Source organism: Protopterus annectens, chromosome 14.part0 (assembly GCF_019279795.1).
Source record: "Protopterus annectens isolate FY-2018-M chromosome 14.part0, PAN1.0, whole genome shotgun sequence".
Lineage (NCBI taxonomy): Eukaryota > Metazoa > Chordata > Ceratodontiformes > Protopteridae > Protopterus > Protopterus annectens.
In genome coordinates, this window is record NC_056748.1 from 389,822,456 (window position 1) to 389,844,604 (window position 22,149).

The window sequence follows — 22,149 nt, forward strand, 5'->3', positions numbered from 1 at the left end:
AAGACTGCGGGGCTCAGACTGGCAGTCCATGTGGTAAAGAATGATGAGGCTCCATGTGCACAGACATCAAGGCTGAAGGTATAAAGGGGGGGGGGTTGGATCCATCTGTTCTGCTGGAGCAGAAAATAGCCTCTTCACAACCTCAAAGAAAAAGGACCCACTACTTTTAAAAGGTGTGTTAAGTATGGACACAAGCTACACCTTGGAGAGGGAGAAGACACCAGCACAGCGAAGACAAGCTTTTGGGCCACTGTACTCTCCCACTCCGAAACCATCTCCCCAAGGAGGAAGCTGGAGCTGAGCTATCTGTGCCGAAGCTCCAAGGTGCATAGACGGCTCTGAGAACTTTGGAGTCAACTCCAATGCTTTGGATCAAACAGGGAACCTTCAACTCCAAAAGCCCTCCAGATCTGACTGAACAGGAACATTTAGAGTAAGTTTCAGATCTAAAGGTAACAGTATCTTTGGATCTGAGCCAGACGGATATAGAATGCTCGGATCCAAGGACTCTGAAGCAACAGTAGGGAATCAGAGAAGGAACCTGAAGTGGGGTGCAGTCGAAGGATGGACCTCCTGACTGAAAGGGGTAGGAGCTGATAAGACATCCATCTGAATCTGTGCTGAGAGGATCTTATGTACCATTCTTTTCACATCTTCCTTCATCAAACTTCTGGAAGAATGAGTTGAAACAAGACAGAGAGAGAGAGAGAGAGAGAGAGAGAGACTTGAACTGGTGATGTTCTAAAAAAGCACGAGAGCACTTTTGCAGGCACCAGATCAATGGATGGTGATTATCTTGTCTTGAGAAGAGCTACAGGACTTGAGGCACTCTGAAACAATGCCTTTTTTTGTCGGAGCCATCACTTATTTTCTTTCTTGGATCCAAGGGTAAGGAACACTTGGATCTAATAGGATCCAACATGGGCATTTTCCTAGATGGCTCCAAAACCAGAGTAGATGGTTTCGGAGACAAAGGCTTCAATTCTTTACTTTTGGGGGATTGAGCTCCAGATATTCTCTCTCCAAAAGAAGATGGTAGTAATCCTTTCAATACAAGTTTATTTTTTTTCTTTCAACTACGGCTCTAGGATTGAAATCATGACAGATGGAACAATCTTCTTGTAGATGCAATGGCCCCAGACAGTAAACACACAGTGTGGGCATCAGACACTGGTAGCTTGTGTCCATATTTAACCCACCTTTTAAATGCAGCGGGGCCTTTTTCCGCCATTATACTGGCAACCATAAAAAAAGAAAATTTAAGTAAGAGCAGTTTTTTTTTTTTTTTTAAGAAAGAAAGGTAGGAAGAAAAACATTAACAGCTATGGTAATAAAAGGCTACACTAAGTGTAGAAAGAAAAATAAATAACAATAGCAATTTAAGTAGTACACACTTTACGATAGTTAAAGAGAAAGTAAAGTTACCAACTATGTCATACGAAGGTAAGGGACAAGAAATATTAGAAAAATAATAGAAAATATAGGGATTTAGAAGACAATAATAATCACTTATCTGAAGAAGCTCGAGAGCTAGGTCAACCATGTCTTCTGTGGAAAGTGGCAAATGAGATCTGGGGTAGCTTAGGGCTAGTGCACTATGGGCAAGGGACAAGACTGAGAGCTTCTTGGTTACCACGAGCTTTAGTAACAGCAGAGTCTGATCTGAGGATTGGAGCCAAACCCAACAGAGGAGGACAGAATGAAAATTGACAACATCAGATTAAGCCTTTAAATCATTTAGAAAATGGGAGTTTAGTGAAATTCTACCATTATGACACTTACTTTTAAGTATACTAAGACTTAAAGGATACAAACTGGTGCTTTTGAGTCATTCCTTCTTTATTTCTATTTCATAGACAAGTAGTATTTTTTTTATAAAACAAACCAGATTTTAGCACGGGTATTTTTCACATACATGTGTTTATGCTACTGGTCATCAACTTACAACTGAAGAAGAAACCAACTCACCAATGACCTGACACAGTTAAATGCCTTAATCTCTTTTTCCATAGGAAATCACTGCCAGTTCAGAGTGTGCACCATTAAAAGCTCTTTTCTCTTGGAAATTTTGTCACTTCTTTATATCTATCCATCTATGGAGTTCACGTGTATTGATATACATTTCTGGAGGATATGAGTGGGCTTGCCTCCTGCAAAAAATGCTTACTTTTGATTTTTTCATGGAGTTGATTTGACTATTGGCGAGTTGGATCCTCTGGGATTTATAATGTAAAACCACACATTTTGTAACTGAAGTTTTTTTTTCTTCTACAACTAGTGGGACTTGAGCAAGTGACTGAAAGTTGCTATTTAAATTTAACTGCTCACACTGCTCGAGTCTGATGAAGTACTTGGAAAAGAGAATGAAAGTGGTGACTTGCCATCTCTCTGTTTTTACAGTTAAAAAGTATATATAGTAGTTGCTATTCAGAAATAATTCCATAAAACTTTGAAAAGAAAAAACATTCACATGGTATTTTATTGAAGACCACAAGAACACCAAATATTTGAATTTCTTTTGCACCAAACTCATGAACTATGATGGGAGAGAGCTGATTTAGATGCAAACTGTGTAAGTAGAAAGACAACTAAGAACTGAGACGAAGCATGCCTTTATATGAGATTGCTGTCACTCCATGCACTAGTGGAAGGTATTTGCAGCCCTGTGAATGACAGATAAAGAATGAAAAAATTGGGTTCAAGAACACCCTGAGGAGATGATCAGATATTTTCTGCTGTGGGCAAAAGCTATGTCTGTATTCGTCAGTTATTCAATTTGCTTCATATTCAGATATGGGTACTATAGATATTTTATTTTTGCCTCTCTTTTTTATTGACAGCATTATACATAATGCTGAGTCCCCTCCAAAAAAAATTGTAACAAAAAATGCAACTACCTATGGTTGACACCAAAGCAGTATATGTAAATCAGGTTAGTAAGACTCCCATCATCCACCTGTATGTATATTTGTGGAACAGCGCTTCAGAAATTCAGATGATGAATGATTAAGGAAACCAGCATTAACCATTTAAACAATGTTTGTCAACACAGTGAAAAAAGCAAATAACTGAAAGTTTTCTTGCAAGAATACTATAGCCTGAAAGGAAACTGTAAATCTGAAATAGAGAAGAGCTTTGGAGGGTGAGGTTCAATTTTACCAATTTATAGGATTTCATCTGTAGCACTTATGAAATGGGACAACTGCAAACTGCATCCTTGAGGAAAGAGGACAACTGACAAGTCTGATAACAATGCCATGAAAGATCAGAACATTTTACTCCTTGTGAAAACATGTTTTTCCTGTGAAACAACACAAAACTCAAAATGAAATTCAAAATCATTAAAAATGTTTATTTACTCACAAAGGTATGCACTCTTAAAAGAACATTCAAAATAACATCTGGTTTTTAAACAGCAGAATATTACAGAAATATTAACATAACTTCCATAGGAAGGTGATCTAAAAGATGATCAGTGTTCGATGAGGATGACTAACCACCAATGCTGATTTAGTACAATAAGTGCAGAGACGTGTATACATAGACTCTTCCTTGTACAGTACTGTTAAAAAAATACATTGCTAGTAATGATGTTTTCTTAAAACCTCAACTTGTTTGTAGCAACTGAAACTTTTAACTAGTTCAGTCTACAAACATTTCTGTAGTATAAACATCTGAAAATCCAGCAACTTTTGTGCCAAGTTTTATAATACCAAAGCAATGAGAATGTGGTAATTTCAAGGTTTAAGTCTATATACAAAAAGCATAATGTTCCTCTGTACCAAATACAAAGGCTTCTCATGTTAACCGCAACTCTGAACCTGCAGTTTCAGGATGCAAAACTTTGAAAACTCCCCTTTCTTCTTTAACCGGATCACGATTTTTCATATTTTCTGTAAAAGAAAGAAAGAAAAAGAAACCAGATAAAGAAAGTCAACATCTTTAACTTTTAATTTGATTCTCAACATTTTGGTCCTGTACACTCCCTCACTAAACTGTTGGGATCAAAAAGACTAGCCCCCATTTAATTACAGGAAACCTACTTCGTCTCACATGACAGTCAGTTCTAATGTGCAGCAGCAGCTACCTTCAACCCAGTCAAAGCAGTTGCTATAGTCCCATTTGCAGCTGTATTTCATAATACTTTTTTTTTCTTGTATATAGGCAAGAGAGACCCACAATCAAATGAAAAACATATCCTTATCACAGTGTTGCCAAAAAACCACAGCAGGTGCATTCATACCTCTCAACTGTACATATTTTCGCAGAATGTGCAGATTTTTGCCTCATATTTTTGGTCTGTTCTTCATACAAAATGTTTTTTGACAAATCACTGGGATGATCTAATGATTAAAGTCACAAAATAATATGCTTTTGAATTTCAGACTTCATATCCTTCAAAAAATGCATTATAATGCAAATTCTGTTATTATAGCAACTTTCTAAGTTTAAAAGAGCATTACTTAAAATGTGTCCCTATTTTTGGGCCTTTGTCCCTCCATTCTGTTAGGCTTTGTCCAGGTTTCTTGCGCTAAGAGATTGAGAGGTATGGGTGCACTTCCCACTCATACAACATCCAAGTGCCACCAAGTAAGAGAAAAAATAATGTACATCAATACCTAATGTTGCCTGCACTGGTGTGGACCTTCAATATGAAAAGACTGTGTAGGTGAGACAGGATCACAGATAAGAAACATGTAAAAAATGATGGCATACATGCTTTGTACAGCAAAAAAACTGAAAGATTTACACATATTTTGTTAAAGGAGCACCCACAGACCATGTTAAATGCCTAATTTGTATTTGTTTGCTGAGAAATATTGACTAGGCATAACTCATTTTCAGAAAAAAATACAAAGGAGAATAGCTTCATGCAAACAATTCAAGAAATACATAGCATACAAAATACAGTTTTGATTACAAAGTATGGAAAAAAATCATATGAAGCATAGGTTCATGACTGCAAAACCTAAAAAAGAAATTTTAGATGAAACAAAAAAAGACAAACCGAAGTCTTGAAGATGTATAAAATACTGCTCAAATCAGTGACTATAACAATCATTTTACTAATGGACATATTTAAAAGAATGAAAGGATGGAGAAGAGACTAGCAAGCCAGAATGAGGTTAAAGAGTTCTAAGAGTTTATAGACAAAAGGTGGAATAACAGCAGAAGAGTTAAATGACTGTCGGGAGAGAGAGAGAAAAGTAGTGTGGAAAGGAGTATGGAGAGGATCAAAACAGGTTAGATAAAAGTAGCATTGTTCTGAGGTACCTGGTTATTGTTGGAAGCCTTTTGTTTTTTATCTATAGGTTAGATAAAAGTGTTGATGAGTCAAAGTCAGAACTGGGGTAGATTATGGAGCAAGACAGAGCAGAATTTAAATACTCTTATCTGTTAAAAGGAACATTTGCAGAAACTTAGAGAGGGTACTCAGTGCATCAGGGATGGTGAGTATTAACAGCTGCATATTCAGGGAGTGTTTTTTTTAAAGGTAGGGGATTTAAGAATTAAATAAAATGATTTCATAGTCTCTCTCTCTCTCTCTCTATATATATATATATATATATATATACATATGATAGAAACAGCAGGATATTCTACAGTGATTAGATTATACGGTTACAGTACAGATGACGGCACTTTCATCTGGACAGTATAGGATACAGTGAGCCATTTCTCCCCAATTCAGAATTTGAATGCTAACCTAAGAAGACTCCTGGCAGTTGCTAGTAGCTTTTGTCTGTAATTTGAATTTCCAAGTGAAGTCAACAATTATCTTCCTGTGATAAAAATAAAGATCTAAAGAATTGCAGCTTGTTTCTCAGTATTGGCTAATTTAGACCCCTTCCTTTTTGCAATTGTTACTGCTACGGTTTTTGGACACCAGGTTGGATACAGACTTAAAATGTTTGGTGTCTTGGTACAGTAGCTCTCAAACAGAACAGGAGGTTACAAGCTATGCCCGTGTGTGGACCAAATAGTTTGCCACTTCCTGCAACAAGCTTTGAGGTGCCTTCTCAGTGGAATTATTTCAGAAATTCATCATTGTAAGAAAAGCTACATCAGCTGAGCAAAATTTGCTCCTGAACTTTTTTCTACTGGGGGACATTTAATTTCACTTGACTTTTTATAGGTTCATGGAAAGAAGAGACAATTTATATAAGTGGCTAAATGTTGCAAATATCATGATAAGCCCACTTTCACAGATGTTTAAATCCTGCTCCAGACAGTAGATAAGCCTCAAAAAAGTTCAAGATCAGAAAAAAAAAGAAATTTCAAGCAAAGCACCATTTTGGATGATCAAGTTCAATGTACATCAGGTCCAATCTCACAACTGCCCCTTCTTCTACAGATAGCAGTATTTTGACAACTGCCCTTTTTCTACAACTGGCAGTATTTTGAGAAGTCCCTTTTATTACTCAATGCAGGAAATACTTCTGACAAGCAGCACTTCGTCTACAGATGGCAATATACAGAACTCCTTTCTGATCTGAATATATAGAAAAAATAAAATTTAGAAAGAACCACTATCTTGATACTACAAATACAACTCAACTTTTCCATCTGAATCAGTTCATTAGAAATTGTCACCGCACATTGCAACTGAATAAACTTCAGAAAATCAAAGGTAGAGAATTTGGAACTGTCTGTACACAGTGCTACTTATACAAATTAAGTTAAAACAGTAAGTGAGCTGCAACTAGTATCCAGAAAATATGGATTTTTTTTTTTATTACGAACAAAAAGATTTTCAGATGTTATTAGACACTCAAATAAAATGCAAACATACTTGTTAGGACTGCACATTTAGGACAAATGAGTAAGAAAATACAGCTGTGTTGGAACTTATAAAGTAGATGTTCAAGTATGTTCAATGTAGCAGTAATAACTCTAGAGACTTCTGTTGCAGAAGATATAATGATCTGCCAGACTTACAGAGCTTAGAATCCCTCTATGCCAGGCAGACAATCTTCCCACCTGGATGTCAGTGGTATAAAAGGGACATCAGCCAGCACCATCTTTGGTTGTCATTTTGAATAATACGAAGCCACAGCATTAACAGTCCTGGTGGAAGACATTTCCAAGAAAGCAGTTAAGACAGAAAGCCTCCATGCCAACCTGAGAAGGCAAAGTGCCTGATCAGGGCAGAAGAGAGCGGGAGGCAAAAGGAAGGTTGACTAGAGTACCCAACACAAGGCTGCTCAAAGAAAAGAAAGAGGAGGGAAGGAGGAAGGGGATTTGTACTGCAACAATGGACATAACTAAAAAAAAAAAATCTACAACGTTGGTATTTTCCTAAATAAACTATACTCTGTTCACTGCTGCAGTAATAACTACTGGAAAGATTACCAAAGCTTATGGCAAATGGATGGCTGACCCTCAAGAGGAATATGTTGTAGGCAGCCCTGCAGAATGACCATGAAATTCAGCCCTGGTTCTAGATGCAATGTTCAGACATTACCATCTTGAAGAGGTATGGAAACATGACCAGGTAGCTGCTTCCTGAGTATTGATCCATCTACCTATGAAGGAAGTAACAGCTGCAGTGGCCCAACAGAAAGAGCCCTAATATGACTGGGCACAGGTTTGCTGTAAAAGAAGTAACAAAAGCGAATGCAGTGTGCTAGACATTTGAATACAGTCCATTTGTCAAATGGCTTCCCTTTATTGTTCTTTGCAATTGCAAAGAAGAATTGCTCACATTCTTACTTCTTTTGTCTTGTCCAAGTAAAATCTCAACTGCCAATGCACACCCAGGGAGTATGAAATTCTTCTCCTACTTTGTTCTGGGGGAATGAAAAAACAAGAAATTAGACAGCCTAATTTGAAAAAAAAATGTTGTTGCTAACTTCGACATGAAAGTAGACTTGGTTCATAGGATGACCTTTAACCATGGCAAAATGATAAATGGTTCTTTGCACAAAGGGACCTGCAATTCTGAAATTCTTTAAGCAGGAGCAAATGTTATCCAAAGCTGCCTGTTGATTTATGGGAAGGGAAGGGGTAAAGGTAGCTGATTCAAATAGTGGCAAACAGTTCCTCCAGAATGAGAACCATTTTACTGGTAACAAGGAAAACCGAAAGGGACCCAAAGGTTGATAAATTGAAATGGCTAAAAGATGTACCTTCACTTGAGGCATAAGACAATTTTGTTTTGTAAAACTCTGAAAGCAAAGAAAGGCTTGGCGACACTCAAGCTGTACTTGGGCCTTTCCACCCCCTCCTTGGCATCAAAGGTTATTTTTTTTTCCCATTTAGATGGGAAACAGTTCCCTGTACTTATTTTCCTAGACTTTTTTGGAATGCAGAGTACACTGTTGGAAAACTTTTTTTTTTTTTTTATACGAGTGAATTACTGCTAGATCACATATGATGTCAGCTTTAGGAGTCTCAGGTTGGGGTGTACATGTGACTCATTTCGTCAAAAGGATAACATTACGCGGTCTGTTCTTACAACACACATAAGGGAGAACTAAAGCTGACTGGGCCAAAACAGATTAGCATTTTTAACCAGTCTTCCTTTATCTTCAGTATCACTTAGAGGATTAGGGGTACTATAAGAAAGTAACAGAAAAACAGAGTTGCCCAGCTTATTGAGAAGGAGTCTGTTGCTATAGCATCTGCTGTGGGTAACCTGGGGCAAATTGGATGTTTACCAGAGAAGCAAAAAAGGTCCCTCTCTGGTGCACTCCATCTTTGAAATAGTTACAAAAATATGCCCATTTTTAACATCCTCTGGTTCATGTGGGACCTCCTTTATCCTGCCCAGCTGGCCTACAAAACAGTCCTCCTGGGATAGACTGCAAGAAACCTTCAGGGTCATATCTGACTTTTGGGCAACACAGCATGCTTGCAATGCTAACCAGCACAAAGGGTAAGAATGATTCCTCCATACTTGTTAATGTACATCATGGTGGTGTTGTATTTGAAGATATGGAACACACACTATAGGCAAATAGGCTTAAATACTGTACTAGAATGACTGACAATATTTTCTTTTATGGTGCTATCGCTCAACCTTTGGGTTTTCTCTCAGATTCCTGGATCCCAAGTTCTCCTGAGGGGGTCCTCACACTGTGTCTGAAGAGTCTGATGAGCATCTTGGCCTACCTTAAAAGGAACTCCCCGAGTGAAGTCCATTTATTGGTTCCACCACAAGAGTACTTTCTAGATATAAGGCAATAATGGTACAAGGGGGACTTGCAGAAAAAAAGAAGTTATGTACTCCCCATAACGTTCCATGTTTGTAGTCCATCTTGCCCTTCATTCTTACAGATGGATTTGGAGCCAATCCTCGGCTCCGACTCGGCCTATTATAATGCTCAAAGTCTCTTAGTTGGCTCGTGGCTAGGTAGGTATCCCATAGTGCACTAGTACAATCCCCAGATCTTGTTTGCTGCTAAACTATAGAAAGAAAGAATTAAGGCCATCAAGAAAGAACAACAATAATGAAATGTCTCCACCCTATCAAGGTAATACTATCCTGTCTCCAGATCCTTCCAGGACAGGGGTAGGTTCATAAGAATGAAGGGCGAGATGGACTACAAACATGGGACGTTATGATGAGTACATAACTTCTTTCTGTTCTGTAGTCCTAGCTTGTCTTCATTCTTACATATGGGACAGCATCCCTAGTGCCTTATTCTTGAGTGGCTCATGGAAAAATACTCCCGAGTACTGTGGAACCAAAGGAGGCTCTACCCCTAAAGATCAGGTCCAATTTGTAATGAGTGATAAAGGTATGAGGGGTAGCCCAGGTTGCTGCTGCACAAATATTGTCAACTGGAACTCTGGCTTGGAAGGCAGCAGATGTAGACTGGGATCTGGTAGAATGAGCTTTAATCTTGAACGTTAGAGTTTTTCCATTGGAGGAGTAAATGAAGGAAATACAGCTCAAAATCCAATTTGATAGGGTCACTTTAGAGACTGGCAGACCTAGTCTAGAATCATAGAAGGATATGAACAACTGGTCTGACTTTGAGTTCCTTAGTCCTGTGAAGGTAGAACCGTAACTGCCTGTGAACATCCAATTGATGAAATTTGTATTCTGCTGCGTTAGAATAGTTAGGGAAAAACACCAGTAACTCTATAGTTTGGTTCAAGTTATTTTGAGAGCAAACTTTAGGGATAAAAGAAGGATTCGTACGAAGAGAAACTCTCTCTTTGTGGAAAATCAGATAAGGCGGCTTTATAGACAGTGCTTGTAACTCTGATACTCGTCTAGCTGATGTGATGGCTACTAGAAAAAGTCTTCCAAGACAGAAATTTCAGCGGACACGAGTGAGCAGGTTCAAAGGGTGGTGAAGTTAGCTTGGACAAGACAAAGTTCAGATCCTAGGAAGCTACCGGTTCCTGAAAGGGGGGGTCTCAGGAAAGTAGCACCTTTAAGGAAGGTTTTACACAATCTGTGTGACATCAGGTTAGACTCATGTAGACCCAAATGAAAATTAGATACTGCTGCCAAATGGACCCTAATTGTGGCAGCAGCAGATCCCTGATGGAAAAGTTCAGACAAAAATGCTAAAACCACTGGGATGGAGGCAGTGTAAGGATCTACATTCCTTTCTTCAGCCCAGATAGAAAATCTTCTCCATTTGCTAGTGTATAACTTCCTAGTAGAAGGCATATGTGAAGACTTGATGATGTGGGTCACAGCAGGTGAAAAATCATGAATCCTGACTAAGGATGGAATTGGAGCAGCCACTCTGTCAAGTTGAGGGTGTGGAGGCTGGGGTGGAGGGAGCCTGACATGTGTGTCAAGAGGTCTGGCACTGGATCCAGAGTCCATGGATAGTCTAGTAGATGAGGCCTGAGAAATGGGAACCAAATCTGACGAGGCCAGTAAGGAGTGATGAGAATCATTTTGCTTCCCAACAGCTTCGATTTCTGACTCAACTTGGATACAGTCCCAGGGGCCAATCGTGAACAAGAGCGTCTCTCTCTGACTCCCCCAGAGGGGGTATAAGGGAAAAGTAGCTGCTGCATTTGGGAGTTTATCGGAGTGGCGAAGAGAGTGCAGCAAGGCCGTCCCTATTTGCGGAAGATCTGTTCCGCTAAATCCTGATTCAGAGACCACTTGTGAGGCATTAAGATTACCCGGCTGAGTTTGTCGGCTATCACATTGCTTGTCCCTCGGATGTGCATTGCACCAGAAAGTTCTGGGAAGATATTGCCCACTTCCAAACATAAATTGCCTCTCGATAAAGGGGGTAAGATCTGGTTCCACCTTGCTTGATGAGATTCCATACCACTGACATATTCTCCGATTGGATTGCTATCGTCCCTAGAGAAAGAAGGTCGTAAAGTGCTTCCAACGCTAGAAGCACTGCTCTCATCTCTAGGACACTGATATGCAGGTGAGTCTCGTGATCTTGCCATGTACCTTGGACAGTCCTGCCTAGATAATACCTCCCACCCTATCTGGGAGGCATCCATGGTCACAGTAGCAATGGACTGGCGAGGAAGGAATGGTGTGCCTGTTGTTAGTTGATTGGGTTGAATCCACCAACGAAGATCCTTCTTGCAAGAGTCTGTTATGAAGATGTGGTGAGATAGAGGCAGATGTTGAAAGGACCCCTGGGATGATAGAAGCCACTGAAGAATTTGTATGTGTAATCTGGCGAGTGGGACTAACATTATGGTGGATGCCATGGTCCCCAAGAGTTCCAGCACAGTCTTTGCCTTGACTTTCTGTAGAGGAAGTAGACAGAGGATATGTTATCTGAGGTTCTGCGCTCTTTCTGCGGGAAGATGAGCTAACATGGAGACTGCGCCTCTAAAAGTCACAAATTGAGAGGGCAATAAGGTAGACTTTTCCCAATTTATTGTAATTCCCAACTGGGAACAAAGCTGGATAGTGGAATCCCTGGTTTGTATAAGTAAATGCCTGGTGGTGGTGGTGGTGGTGGGGGGGGGGGGGCGGTCAGGAGCCAGGCGTCCAGGTATGGAAACACTTGGAATCCTAGACGTCTCAGGTGAGGTGTCACTACTGCCATACATTTGGTGAACACCCTGGGGGCTGTGGTGAGACCAAAGGGCTGAGCACGAAATTGGTAATGACTGGCTCACAGCTGGAAGCGTAAATGACTCCTCGATGCTCTGTCCATTTTTATATTGTAATACACATCATGGAGGTCTATGGAGCACATCCAATTATCTTTCCCTAACAGAGGGAGTATAGACTGCAGTCTCACCATCTCAAACTTCACCTTCTTTACAGATTCATTTAGTTTGCTGAGGTCCAAGATGGGCCTCCAGTCCCCTGTACGTTTTGACACTAAAAAGAATCTGGAGTAAGTTCCGGATCCTATCTGGTCTGAGGGGACGGTTTGGATGACTCTGTTTGCAAGCAACTTTTTCACTTCTACAGTTGCTTGATCCCTGTGATTGGGTGGAACATCTGGGATCTTCTTGGGAGTGTGAGGTGGAAGAGTAAAGGGAGGACATCCAAAGCATAAACGCAAGCAAACTCCACCCCCCGACACAATCCAAATGACACATAGCCCACAAACTCAGGGTGCCACTCAACCACAGCCCATAAGGCATAACAACGTGCCCAACACTCTAGTCATAGGTGACTCTATAGTCAGGCACACTGTTCCACTCACTAGACTAAACAAGGAGAAAGTTACTGTCAGCTGCCTGTCAGGTGCCAGGATCTGCCACATAATGCATGCACTCAGGTCACTCCACAATAAGTACAAATATGACGTTGTCATTGTCCATGTTGGTGTGAATGACCTGAGACGTACCTCACTGGACTACATGAAAAGAGACATGGAGGAGCTCTCCGATCTTGTATCCCTGGCAGGTATGACCCTAACCCTGAGTAGCATCCTGCCATCACCCAGAATGATACCACAGTACAAGGACAAAATGACTGACTTCAACAATTGGCTATGCTTCTGGTGTCATTCTAAGGGGATCCAGTATTTGTCTGCCTGGAACGACATGATCGACAGACCACGATGCTTTGCCAGAGATGGCCTGCACCTGTCGCCCTTAGGATTCCGGATACTGGCTAAGGCTCTTGCCACCCCTATAGTGCCTTTTTTAGGCAAGGTTCAAATGACAAAGTCACCACTGTAACAGGTACAAGCAAGCAAAATCTGAGGATAATGCTACTCAATGCTAGAAAAAACCTCAAAATGCACTCACTCGAGGCACTCCTTAAAATGGAGAACACGGACATCTGTGCAGTGACAGAGACCTGGTTCAAAGCTCCAGAGAGCACCCCTGCATTACCAGGCTACAATTCATACCACCTTTCGGCCACCTAACCCAGAATGAAGCACTAAAGGCGGAGGCGTGTTCATATTCATTAAGGATATCCACACCTCCAGGCTAGTTGCACAGCATAATGCATCCGAGATTATCCAAGTGCAACTAACTCTGGGCAAGACCGCAATACAAATTGTAGCTTGCTACAGACCCCCCACCGTGCCTCAGGATTCCCACTCCTCATTTCTTGATACACTGGAAAGTATTAAGGTACAACCCAACACCCTAATAATGGGTGATTTCAACTACCCCACCATTAACTGGGAAAACTACTCATGTACCAACTCTTTTGCTCAACGTTTTCTAGAATTCATAAATTCCAATGCCTTGGATCAACTTATTCACACCCCCACCAGGGGCAGCAATATCCTAGACCTGGTCATTACCAACATGGGAAACCGGTGTTCCACACCAGAGGTCAAGTCCTCGTTGGTCAGATCCGACCACAAGCTAATCAGCCTAGACATCCACATCCCACCCCCAATTAGGGAAACCATCGTAAAAAACTTCTCCAAAGCCAACTTCACACTTCTTAAGACAGAAGTGGCAAACTTCACAACACCCATGCAGATGGACAATAGAGGTATGACTGCTGAATCCTACACAAATGCACTTTATAAGCACTTACACGAGTACATGGATCATGCTATCCTTAATAGAACCAAGATGTTATCCTCCAAAGAAAGGAAGCCAATCTGGTGGTCCTCTGCCATAAACAAACTCTACAACAGAAGAAAGAAACTGTTGCAAAAAAGAGTAAAATCCCATGACTGGAGGAACTCCCTGGTTAACCTCAGTAAGAAGCTGAGATCGCTCATAAAATCCTCCAAACCTAGTTACAAAAACAAAATTGCCACTGACTCTAAAGACAACCACAAAGCATTCCATAGCTATGTCAAGAATCTTAATGGGAACACTCAGATCTGCTCTGAGTTACAGCACAATGGCGCTAAATAGACAGAATCAGCTGATATTGCCAACATCCTAACAGATAGGTTCACTGCTAACTTTACCCCCCTCTCACCCCCTAGAGGGCCCATCTCTATACCGGAAGAATGCAACGTTCCTATAATCACGGCTGCACAGGTAAAAAACACACTCTCCAAAGCCAAGAACACAGCATCCATGGGACCTGACAATATCTCAGGCTGCGTTCTACACGAACTACAGAATGAATTGGCACCATACCTAAGTACCATGTTTAATCATAGCCTCACCTCAGGCTTTGTACCCACTGAATGGCGCACCGTGACGGTTATCCCACTCCACAAAGGGGGAGCCACGTCGGACCCCGGGAACTACCGCCCCATTAGCCTGACGAGCCTGGTCTGCAAGGCCATGGAATGTATCATCGTGGAACTCATAAACAAAGACATTGGTAATCTCCAAACTCTGGACCCTACCCAGTTTGGATTTGTAAAAGGCAGATCATGTCTCCTAAACCTGACTGACTTCCTTGAAGTAGTCACCAAAGCCATAGATGAGGGTAAAATGGTTCACACAGCTTATCTAGATCTCGCCAAGGCTTTCGACACCATCCCCCACTCTGGAATTATAGATAAGCTCACTAAACTAGGTATAAATCCCTATGTCACAAGATGGGTTACCAACTGGCTCACGGACAGAACTCACACTGTGAAAGTAGCGGATTCCAAATCCAACTTCAGACCAGTGACAAGTGGAGTACCACAGGGTTCAGTCCTGGGTCCTCTCCTGTTTGGTATCTACTTCTCTGAAGTGCAGGCTAATACAGAAGGTCTTTGGCTAACAAAGTTTGCAGATGACTGCAAACTAGGAGCCATAATCGAAACTCCTAACGATGTGGGCAAACTACAAAAGGGCCTCACTGAGACAGATACATGGTGACAAAGCCATGGCCTGAAGCTCAATGCCAAAAAGTGTATTGTCATCCTCTTTGGTAAAAACTCTGTATCCATGAACTACCACATAGCTGGTAGTCTACTTAATGCCGAAAATGTGATGAGACCTTGGGGCACAGGTGGACAGTACTCTCTCCTTTGATAATCACATTGCCACAGTGGTCAGGAAATCCTTCTACGTGGCTCATCTCATCACAAAAGGATTCTCATCCAGAAAAAAAGAGGTCATTGTTCCCCTCTACTCATTACTCATTAGACCCATTATAGAGTACAATGCCCCTTTTGGTATGTACCTCACAAGACATCTACAACAACTGGAAAGACCACAGAAGTACCTCACAAAGAGGATTACTGGCCTCAAACAGATGCCCTACGCAGACCGTCTCAAAAAACTACAGCTTTACTCCATCGCATATCGCCTACTCAGGAGCGATCTTTGCCTAACATACAAAGCTATGTCAAACCCAGAGCTGTTGGACATGCTCCACTTAAAGAAATCCCAATCCCACACGCTCTGGGGACCTAAACCTTGTCACCACAATAAACAGAACATGCTGGAGGGATAGATTCCTGTCCCAGAGACTTCCCATACTCTGGAACAGACTACCTATCTATGTCAAACAGAGCTTCTCATTAGCACTCTTCAAGAAAAATCTTGATGACTGGACGGGAAATTCACTCCAGGGATCACTTCTTTGGCTCTGCTCGACAGGGGCACAGGAAAATAATTTTCTTGGGTGGCGAAAGCCAGGGTACATTTTTTGGCTAGGCTTATATAGGCCCTAGGGCCAATAGCCTAGTACCTACCTATGAATCTATGGAGTAACCTCTGGTGATTATTTTTTGTACCCATTTGTCTTGAGTGATGTTTAGCCAACAAAGAAATGCGACCCCCGACTGGCTCCAGAGAAGCACAGTTGGGCCCCACATCAGGAGCGCTGATAGGGACTCCCTCAAAAGGAAAAGTGGCCTCCCTGGTTTTGCGGGCCACCTCTGCCTCTAAAGCGGCATCTACTATTAGCTCCTCTTCCTCTGCCTCTAAAGGAGGAGTCACCCTGTGCATCTGGGAAAAATCTCTGGGACTTCTAGAACCACATCTTACCACCTCTCTGATCCTTAGGATATGGTCTAGAGGGGACAGTAAAACGTATTCCTACGGCAGAGAGAGTTTTCCCTTCTTGTTCTCACCTGGTGACTGTATCCTTTACCTTAGGTCCAAACAATGAGGAACCGTCAAATGGGGCGGGGGCATTGGTAAACGTAGACTTGAATAGCTCCGCAAAGTTACATAAACGCATCCAGGAGTGCCTCCTATAAGAAATTCCTGAACCCGCTGCCCTGCTCGCTCCATTGGCTGCGTAAGAGATCAGCCTCATGGAGGAGTTCACGATGGAATTTAAGGTGGACAACTGAGCAGACACCTTCTCAGGGACTCCTTCAGTAGATGTACCTTGAAGAGTATCTCCTAACTCCTTAAGGAGATCTCTTTGAAGCCTTGTAAAATGTGTTAGATAGTTCAGCGATCAGAGAGTGAAAGCCACTGATGAGAAGATGCGCTTCCCGTATCTGTCCATCATTCGAGACTCCTTATTCGGCGGATAGACAGATGACGTCTCCACTAACTCCTTCATAGTGGCCTCCCCCATCACCATGGCATCTACAGGCACGCCCTTAGACAAAAACTCTTTCTGTTTGGCGGCAGACAAAAATTTATTGCGTCTTCTGGGAACTGGCTCCATGGCATCAGGAGTCTCCCACACCTTTCAACTAACGAGATCTAACAGTTCATCAAAAGGTGGAGACAACCAAGAGGCTGAAGGTAGAGACCCGAAAGCCTTCAGGTACACTGACTCCTCATCAGAAGGAGTGGCAGTGGGCCAGCCGCCTCTCTGCTTAAGAATCTCTAAGATGTCTATGAAGGAAACATCAGAGGATGACTTGAGGGACCCTTCTGATTCCTCGAGGTCAGTGTCAGAGGTAATGGATGCATTCTGGGAGTCTACATACTTCCTTTTGCAAGTTATCTTCTGAGGGGGCTCCTCAGAGGGGTACTCTGGGGAGATCTCGGAAGACTGGGGGGGGTCACCAACCGGGGGCTCCTTAGGCTGCGGGTCTCTGCTGTAGAGAGAGAGAGTAGGTGCTGAGACAAAGGTCGGTGCCCAAGGGGGAAGTGTGTCGGTACCCTTGTGTGGAGCTGATGAGCGCGACAGCACACTTCATCTCGAAAGCAGATCTCTCTGGCTCCGAAGACCACCCCAGCTCTGACGAAATTGAGGAAGTCAACGGCTCCAGAGGGACCAGCTCCAAGATAGATGTAGGATCTGAGCTCACCCTGGCCGACGCACTAAGAGGGAGACTCGGAACCAAGGAGGTTCGGGTCCAAATGTCTTTGTCGGGGCCAACCGGTGAGCTTCGGCTCCTAGATACCATGGACAGCGCTGAAGGTGTTGGAGTAGAAATCGGCTCCGAGACAGCCTCAAGGGGAGCTGGAACCAAGGGTTCCACAACAAGTGGTACCGAACACTCTGGCTCCAAAGGCCCAACACAGCTCGGAGGAGGAACCAAAACAATGGGAGTGGACTCAGGTGGCTCCGGAACCGACTGGGTCGGAGCCAACAACAATTTTGGCAAGGCACACAACTTCAGGAGTCTAAGCACGGGTCTATATTATATATTCGAAAGTTTCAAACATCGAACACCATATGGTCGACACCACATAAGCGATGTTTGAAATTTCGAAAATATAATAAAAAAATAAAAATAAAAAACTATACTTACCTAAACGCTGTAGGCAGGGGGGGGCAAGCCCCCATGCACCACCCCTTGTGGGGGGCTGTGCACCCCACACCCCCGCTACTTAAATATTCTTACTCCGAGATCGCACTGCATTGAAGTAAAGGCAAAATATTTCCTACGGTGATTTCTGTGCTACACGGGCGACGTTTCGACCACTTGGGTTCACTCAATACGCGTTCGCAGTTTACAATTTTTGATCACGCGATAGGAACTCTCTAAGCACTACTCTCTCCACATCTTCCTCTGACATACTCCTGGAGGATCTGGATGACAGGTTAGGCAATCTGGATCTCTGGAGAATTTGAGATCTTAAGGTTGGGGAGACCGGCAAGGGATCTCTGGACCGGCTCCGATGTAGTTTTTCAGTAGTTGGCTCCGAAAGGCTTGGGGCTGAAACTGAAGTGCCATTATCAACCTTGACCGGGTCAGAGGACAGTGGAGCCGAGGAGGTAGAAGTCTTATCCAGTTTTGATTGTTTTTGAGAAGGTTACGACACACTAGTCAGTGCTGGAGAATGCCTTTTGGCCGACTTAACCTTTTCTTTCTTGGAAGAATGTGATTTTGAAGAGGAGGAAGAACTCGCTAAGTCTTCCTCGAAGGAAGGCTTAAGGAGACCTTTCAAAATTAACTTGTTCTTCCATTCTTGGAGAACTCTGGAGCTGAAGGAATGGCAGAACAAACAAGCTTCCTGTAAATGAATTGCTCAGAGACAATACACACAATTACTATGGCCATCCATAATTGACATCTTCTGGGAGCACTTTACACATTTTTTGAAACCTGAAGGTTTGTGGTCCTTTGACTCTTTAGATATAATAGCAAGCTAAGGAAGTAAGCAGGAACACACAGGCACAACGAGGACTAGGTCCTCTAACTTAAATGGGCCTAACCCTAACAATGTGCACACAGAAAGAAATAAAGAGGACTAGGTCCTCTAACTTAAACGGGCCTAGCTGGATAGACTAAGTCGTAGAAAGAAAAGGCCAGAAACTAGTAACAGGCAAGGAAATATCAAATGACACTGCACACCAGCTAAATTTCTAACTTTCTAAATAGAAATCCAAAGCCCAAAAGGCGGACCCGCAGAGAAAACTCTGTAAAAATTCAACAAACACTGCACCCAATATAATAGTAAATACAGCGTGAAAACGCCACGTTAATTAGAAACTAGCACACAGGATACAAAAAGGGAGAACAAGGGCCAACCATTTCTCAACAAACTAACTAAAATGAATATCAAGAACACCCCAAAAAGTCAGAAAACACTCCTAACACTACTAAACTCTATTTAGACAAGGATAATTCGCTATAGCAAACAGTAAAGAGATAATAATAGAAAAAGTTTTCAACTTCGCCAAGCCAAGCAAGAAGCACTTCTGAACTCGTAGACGCGGCAAACGAGATCTGGGGATTGTACTAGTGCACTATGGGATACCTACCCAGCCACGAGCCAACTAAGAGACTTTGAGCTTTGTAATAGGCTGAGTCGGAGCCGAGGATTGGCTCCGAACCCATATGTAAGAATGAAGGCGAGACAGGACTACAGAACATCTAGATGTGTTGCTGCCATCTGCTCCTCAGTTACCAGCTTCCTCATAGGTAGCTTTGTTAAGGGTACCATCAGTACTGAAGAAGCCATTTAGCCAGGGACTCTCGGGAACTCCCTTGCATTGATCTACTTGTGAGATACACTGTTGACTTGTAGTAGTTTATGATGAAAAGCACTTTGAACTAAAAAAAAAAAAAAAAAAAAGAAAGGCCCTCCAGTGTCCATTGCTTAGGAGAGCATCTAGGAAAAGGACTTGTTTGCTGGGTAACAGATAGAATTTTTGGTTGTTTAAACAATCGTCTTAGGTTTTGAATGCAAATCAGAGTGAACTGTAGGGCCTTAAAAACCTCCTCTAGAGTTGTTGCTAAAATGTGGCAATCTTTCCATAGGTGCTGGATGCTGTTAAAGACTAGGGCGGCGGAGGGTGACAGGGGCACTTAGTGAACTAAAAAGGGTAATTTTTTTATAACTATTTGCTACTACAACATAGGTACACTTGGAGGACATTTTAAGCTTAGCTAATTCCCTTTTGGTGCTTGAATTAACATTTTCTGATTGGTCTTGTCCATCCCCATGACTGATAATTGTATATTAGCCCTAGTGAGAACAACTGTGATCATACCATAGATAATTTGAGGGGGCCATGTAAGGGATGCAGCATTTAGGAACTGCCTCTATCCATTAGTGGCATGTGGGGAAATCCTGGAGTACATTTTCTATTACCCATCCTTAGATCTAAGTTGCATTTGAATATGGATGGATAAGCTTTGCTTTATTTTTATGGATAGTCTGTTCTGGAACAGTAGTAGCCTCTGTGATATATATACATCTCTCCACAACATTCAGTTCAGATACCTGGACTGAGTATTTCTGATGCCATTTGACTTGCTGATGTTCAGTAAGTCCATCTGTATTATGTCGGAGGAGGATGCTTTGTATGCCAGACATGTCACCTCTAAGCACTCTGTAGGATACTGAGTCCAATACTAAATCTTTGAGGTGGTCCATGCAAGACCTATTGTTTAGGACTTGTATCCTTTTAGTAAGGTATCACTGAAGGTATTCCAATTGCTGCATGGGGCTGGACAGATATATGCCAAAGTGGGCATTATATAAAATGATTGACATAATGAGAGCTTTGTAAAGGGGGACAACATCTCTAGAGCTAGTCACAATCAATTTGTTTATAAGCTGTGCAATACAGAAAGGCTTTCTTATGACTCTGGGCACATGTTGGTCAAAAGTTAGGTCACTGTACACACAAGTTCCCAAATGCCAAACAATTGGATCAGTTCTCAGAGGGCATTGTCATGATTTTGACACCGGTTATTTCGGACAAACCTTCCTGCATAATGGTCAAGTCATTTGGGGATTCAATAACTTCTCTTAGCTTGCAGTCATCTCAGACTTGCTGGCCAAAGCTCTTTGGTATTTCCTTTTACTTTTGAGATGTATATGCCAAATAGAAAAAGTCTCAGCACTGAACCCTGGGGGTCTCCATTGGTGACTGGTCTCTTCCCCTGTTTTGATCTCCTGCATCCTGTGACCCAAGTTGGCAATGCAGCTGGTGATGTGTTTGCTCCTACATTAATCATCTTTTGCACCACACCTGAGTAGGGGACTGTGTCAAAAGGCTTGGCCAGGTCAAGGTAATGTGGTGTAAACTGTTTTACCTTCATTCATTGCTTTGGTAACAAGAGTAAAGCTTAAAATTTGCCCATGATTTTGAGTCTTTCACACTTTCCTCTGGGCTGTTTTCAAACACATTTTTAGGGCCATGCATACATGTATGCATTCCTTAAGTCACCTTCCTGATTGCATTAAATTATATTCCTTGTATAATACAGCACACTTTTAGACTTAAGTTAGAGCGCATTTTAAATTTGGTTAAACATTTTTCCAGTAGGCAATTAAGCAAAATGCATGCACCAATAATAACAAAATAATCAATAATGACTGCCATATTCAGAACATTTCCATGATAACTGTCTACTTCTACACACAATTGCATTTTAAATTTATTGTTTGAACATTTTTCCAGTAGGCAATGAAGCAAAATGCATGCACCAATAATGACAAAACTGCCCTATTCAGAACATTTCCATGACAACGTCTACTTCGAAACACAATACATAAATACAGAATCAAAGTAGTGTAAGCCATAGGCATGTTGCAAAGCTTCTTGAACTTATTTTCAATTTGGGGGGTGGGGCGGGGGGAGCCAAAAAACAGGGACACATTTTAAACATTGCTTGTATAATTATGGAAAGTTGTTTGCATAAAATGTTGTGTTACGACCATGCATTTCATTGCCAAGTCTTGAGCCCAGAACCCTGTGCACTACAGTCAGGGCAACATACCACTAAGCTAAACCAGCAGTTTCTTGAGAGACAAGACAAACTTAAATGGCTATCATATCATTTAGTGAATTCAGTTCTCACTTCTCACCATAGTTGTCAACCTCTTAGCACAAAAATACAGAACAAAGCCAACAATGCTTTTGAAACACATTTCAAATACTGATTTTTAGAACCTTAGAAAATTGCTAGAATAAAAGGTTTTGTTTTACCACTCTTGAAAACCAGAGGAACAGAACAAAAATGTGAGGCATAAATTCACAAGTGCTGGTGGCTAGGGACT

At 41.9% G+C, this 22,149-nt stretch overlaps 1 protein-coding gene across 1 annotated transcript in view; it reads right to left on the reverse strand.

The window, feature by feature from the left end:
* Positions 1–3,326: 3,326 nt before the first annotated feature.
* The window catches only part of HELLS (helicase, lymphoid specific), a gene marked incomplete in the record, with an annotated part of 1,428,613 nt that continues 1,409,790 nt past the window's right edge, over positions 3,327–22,149 (reverse strand). The window contains 1 exon segment of the mRNA XM_044056152.1: positions 3,327–3,893. Coding sequence (XP_043912087.1) covers positions 3,799–3,893 — 95 coding nt within the window.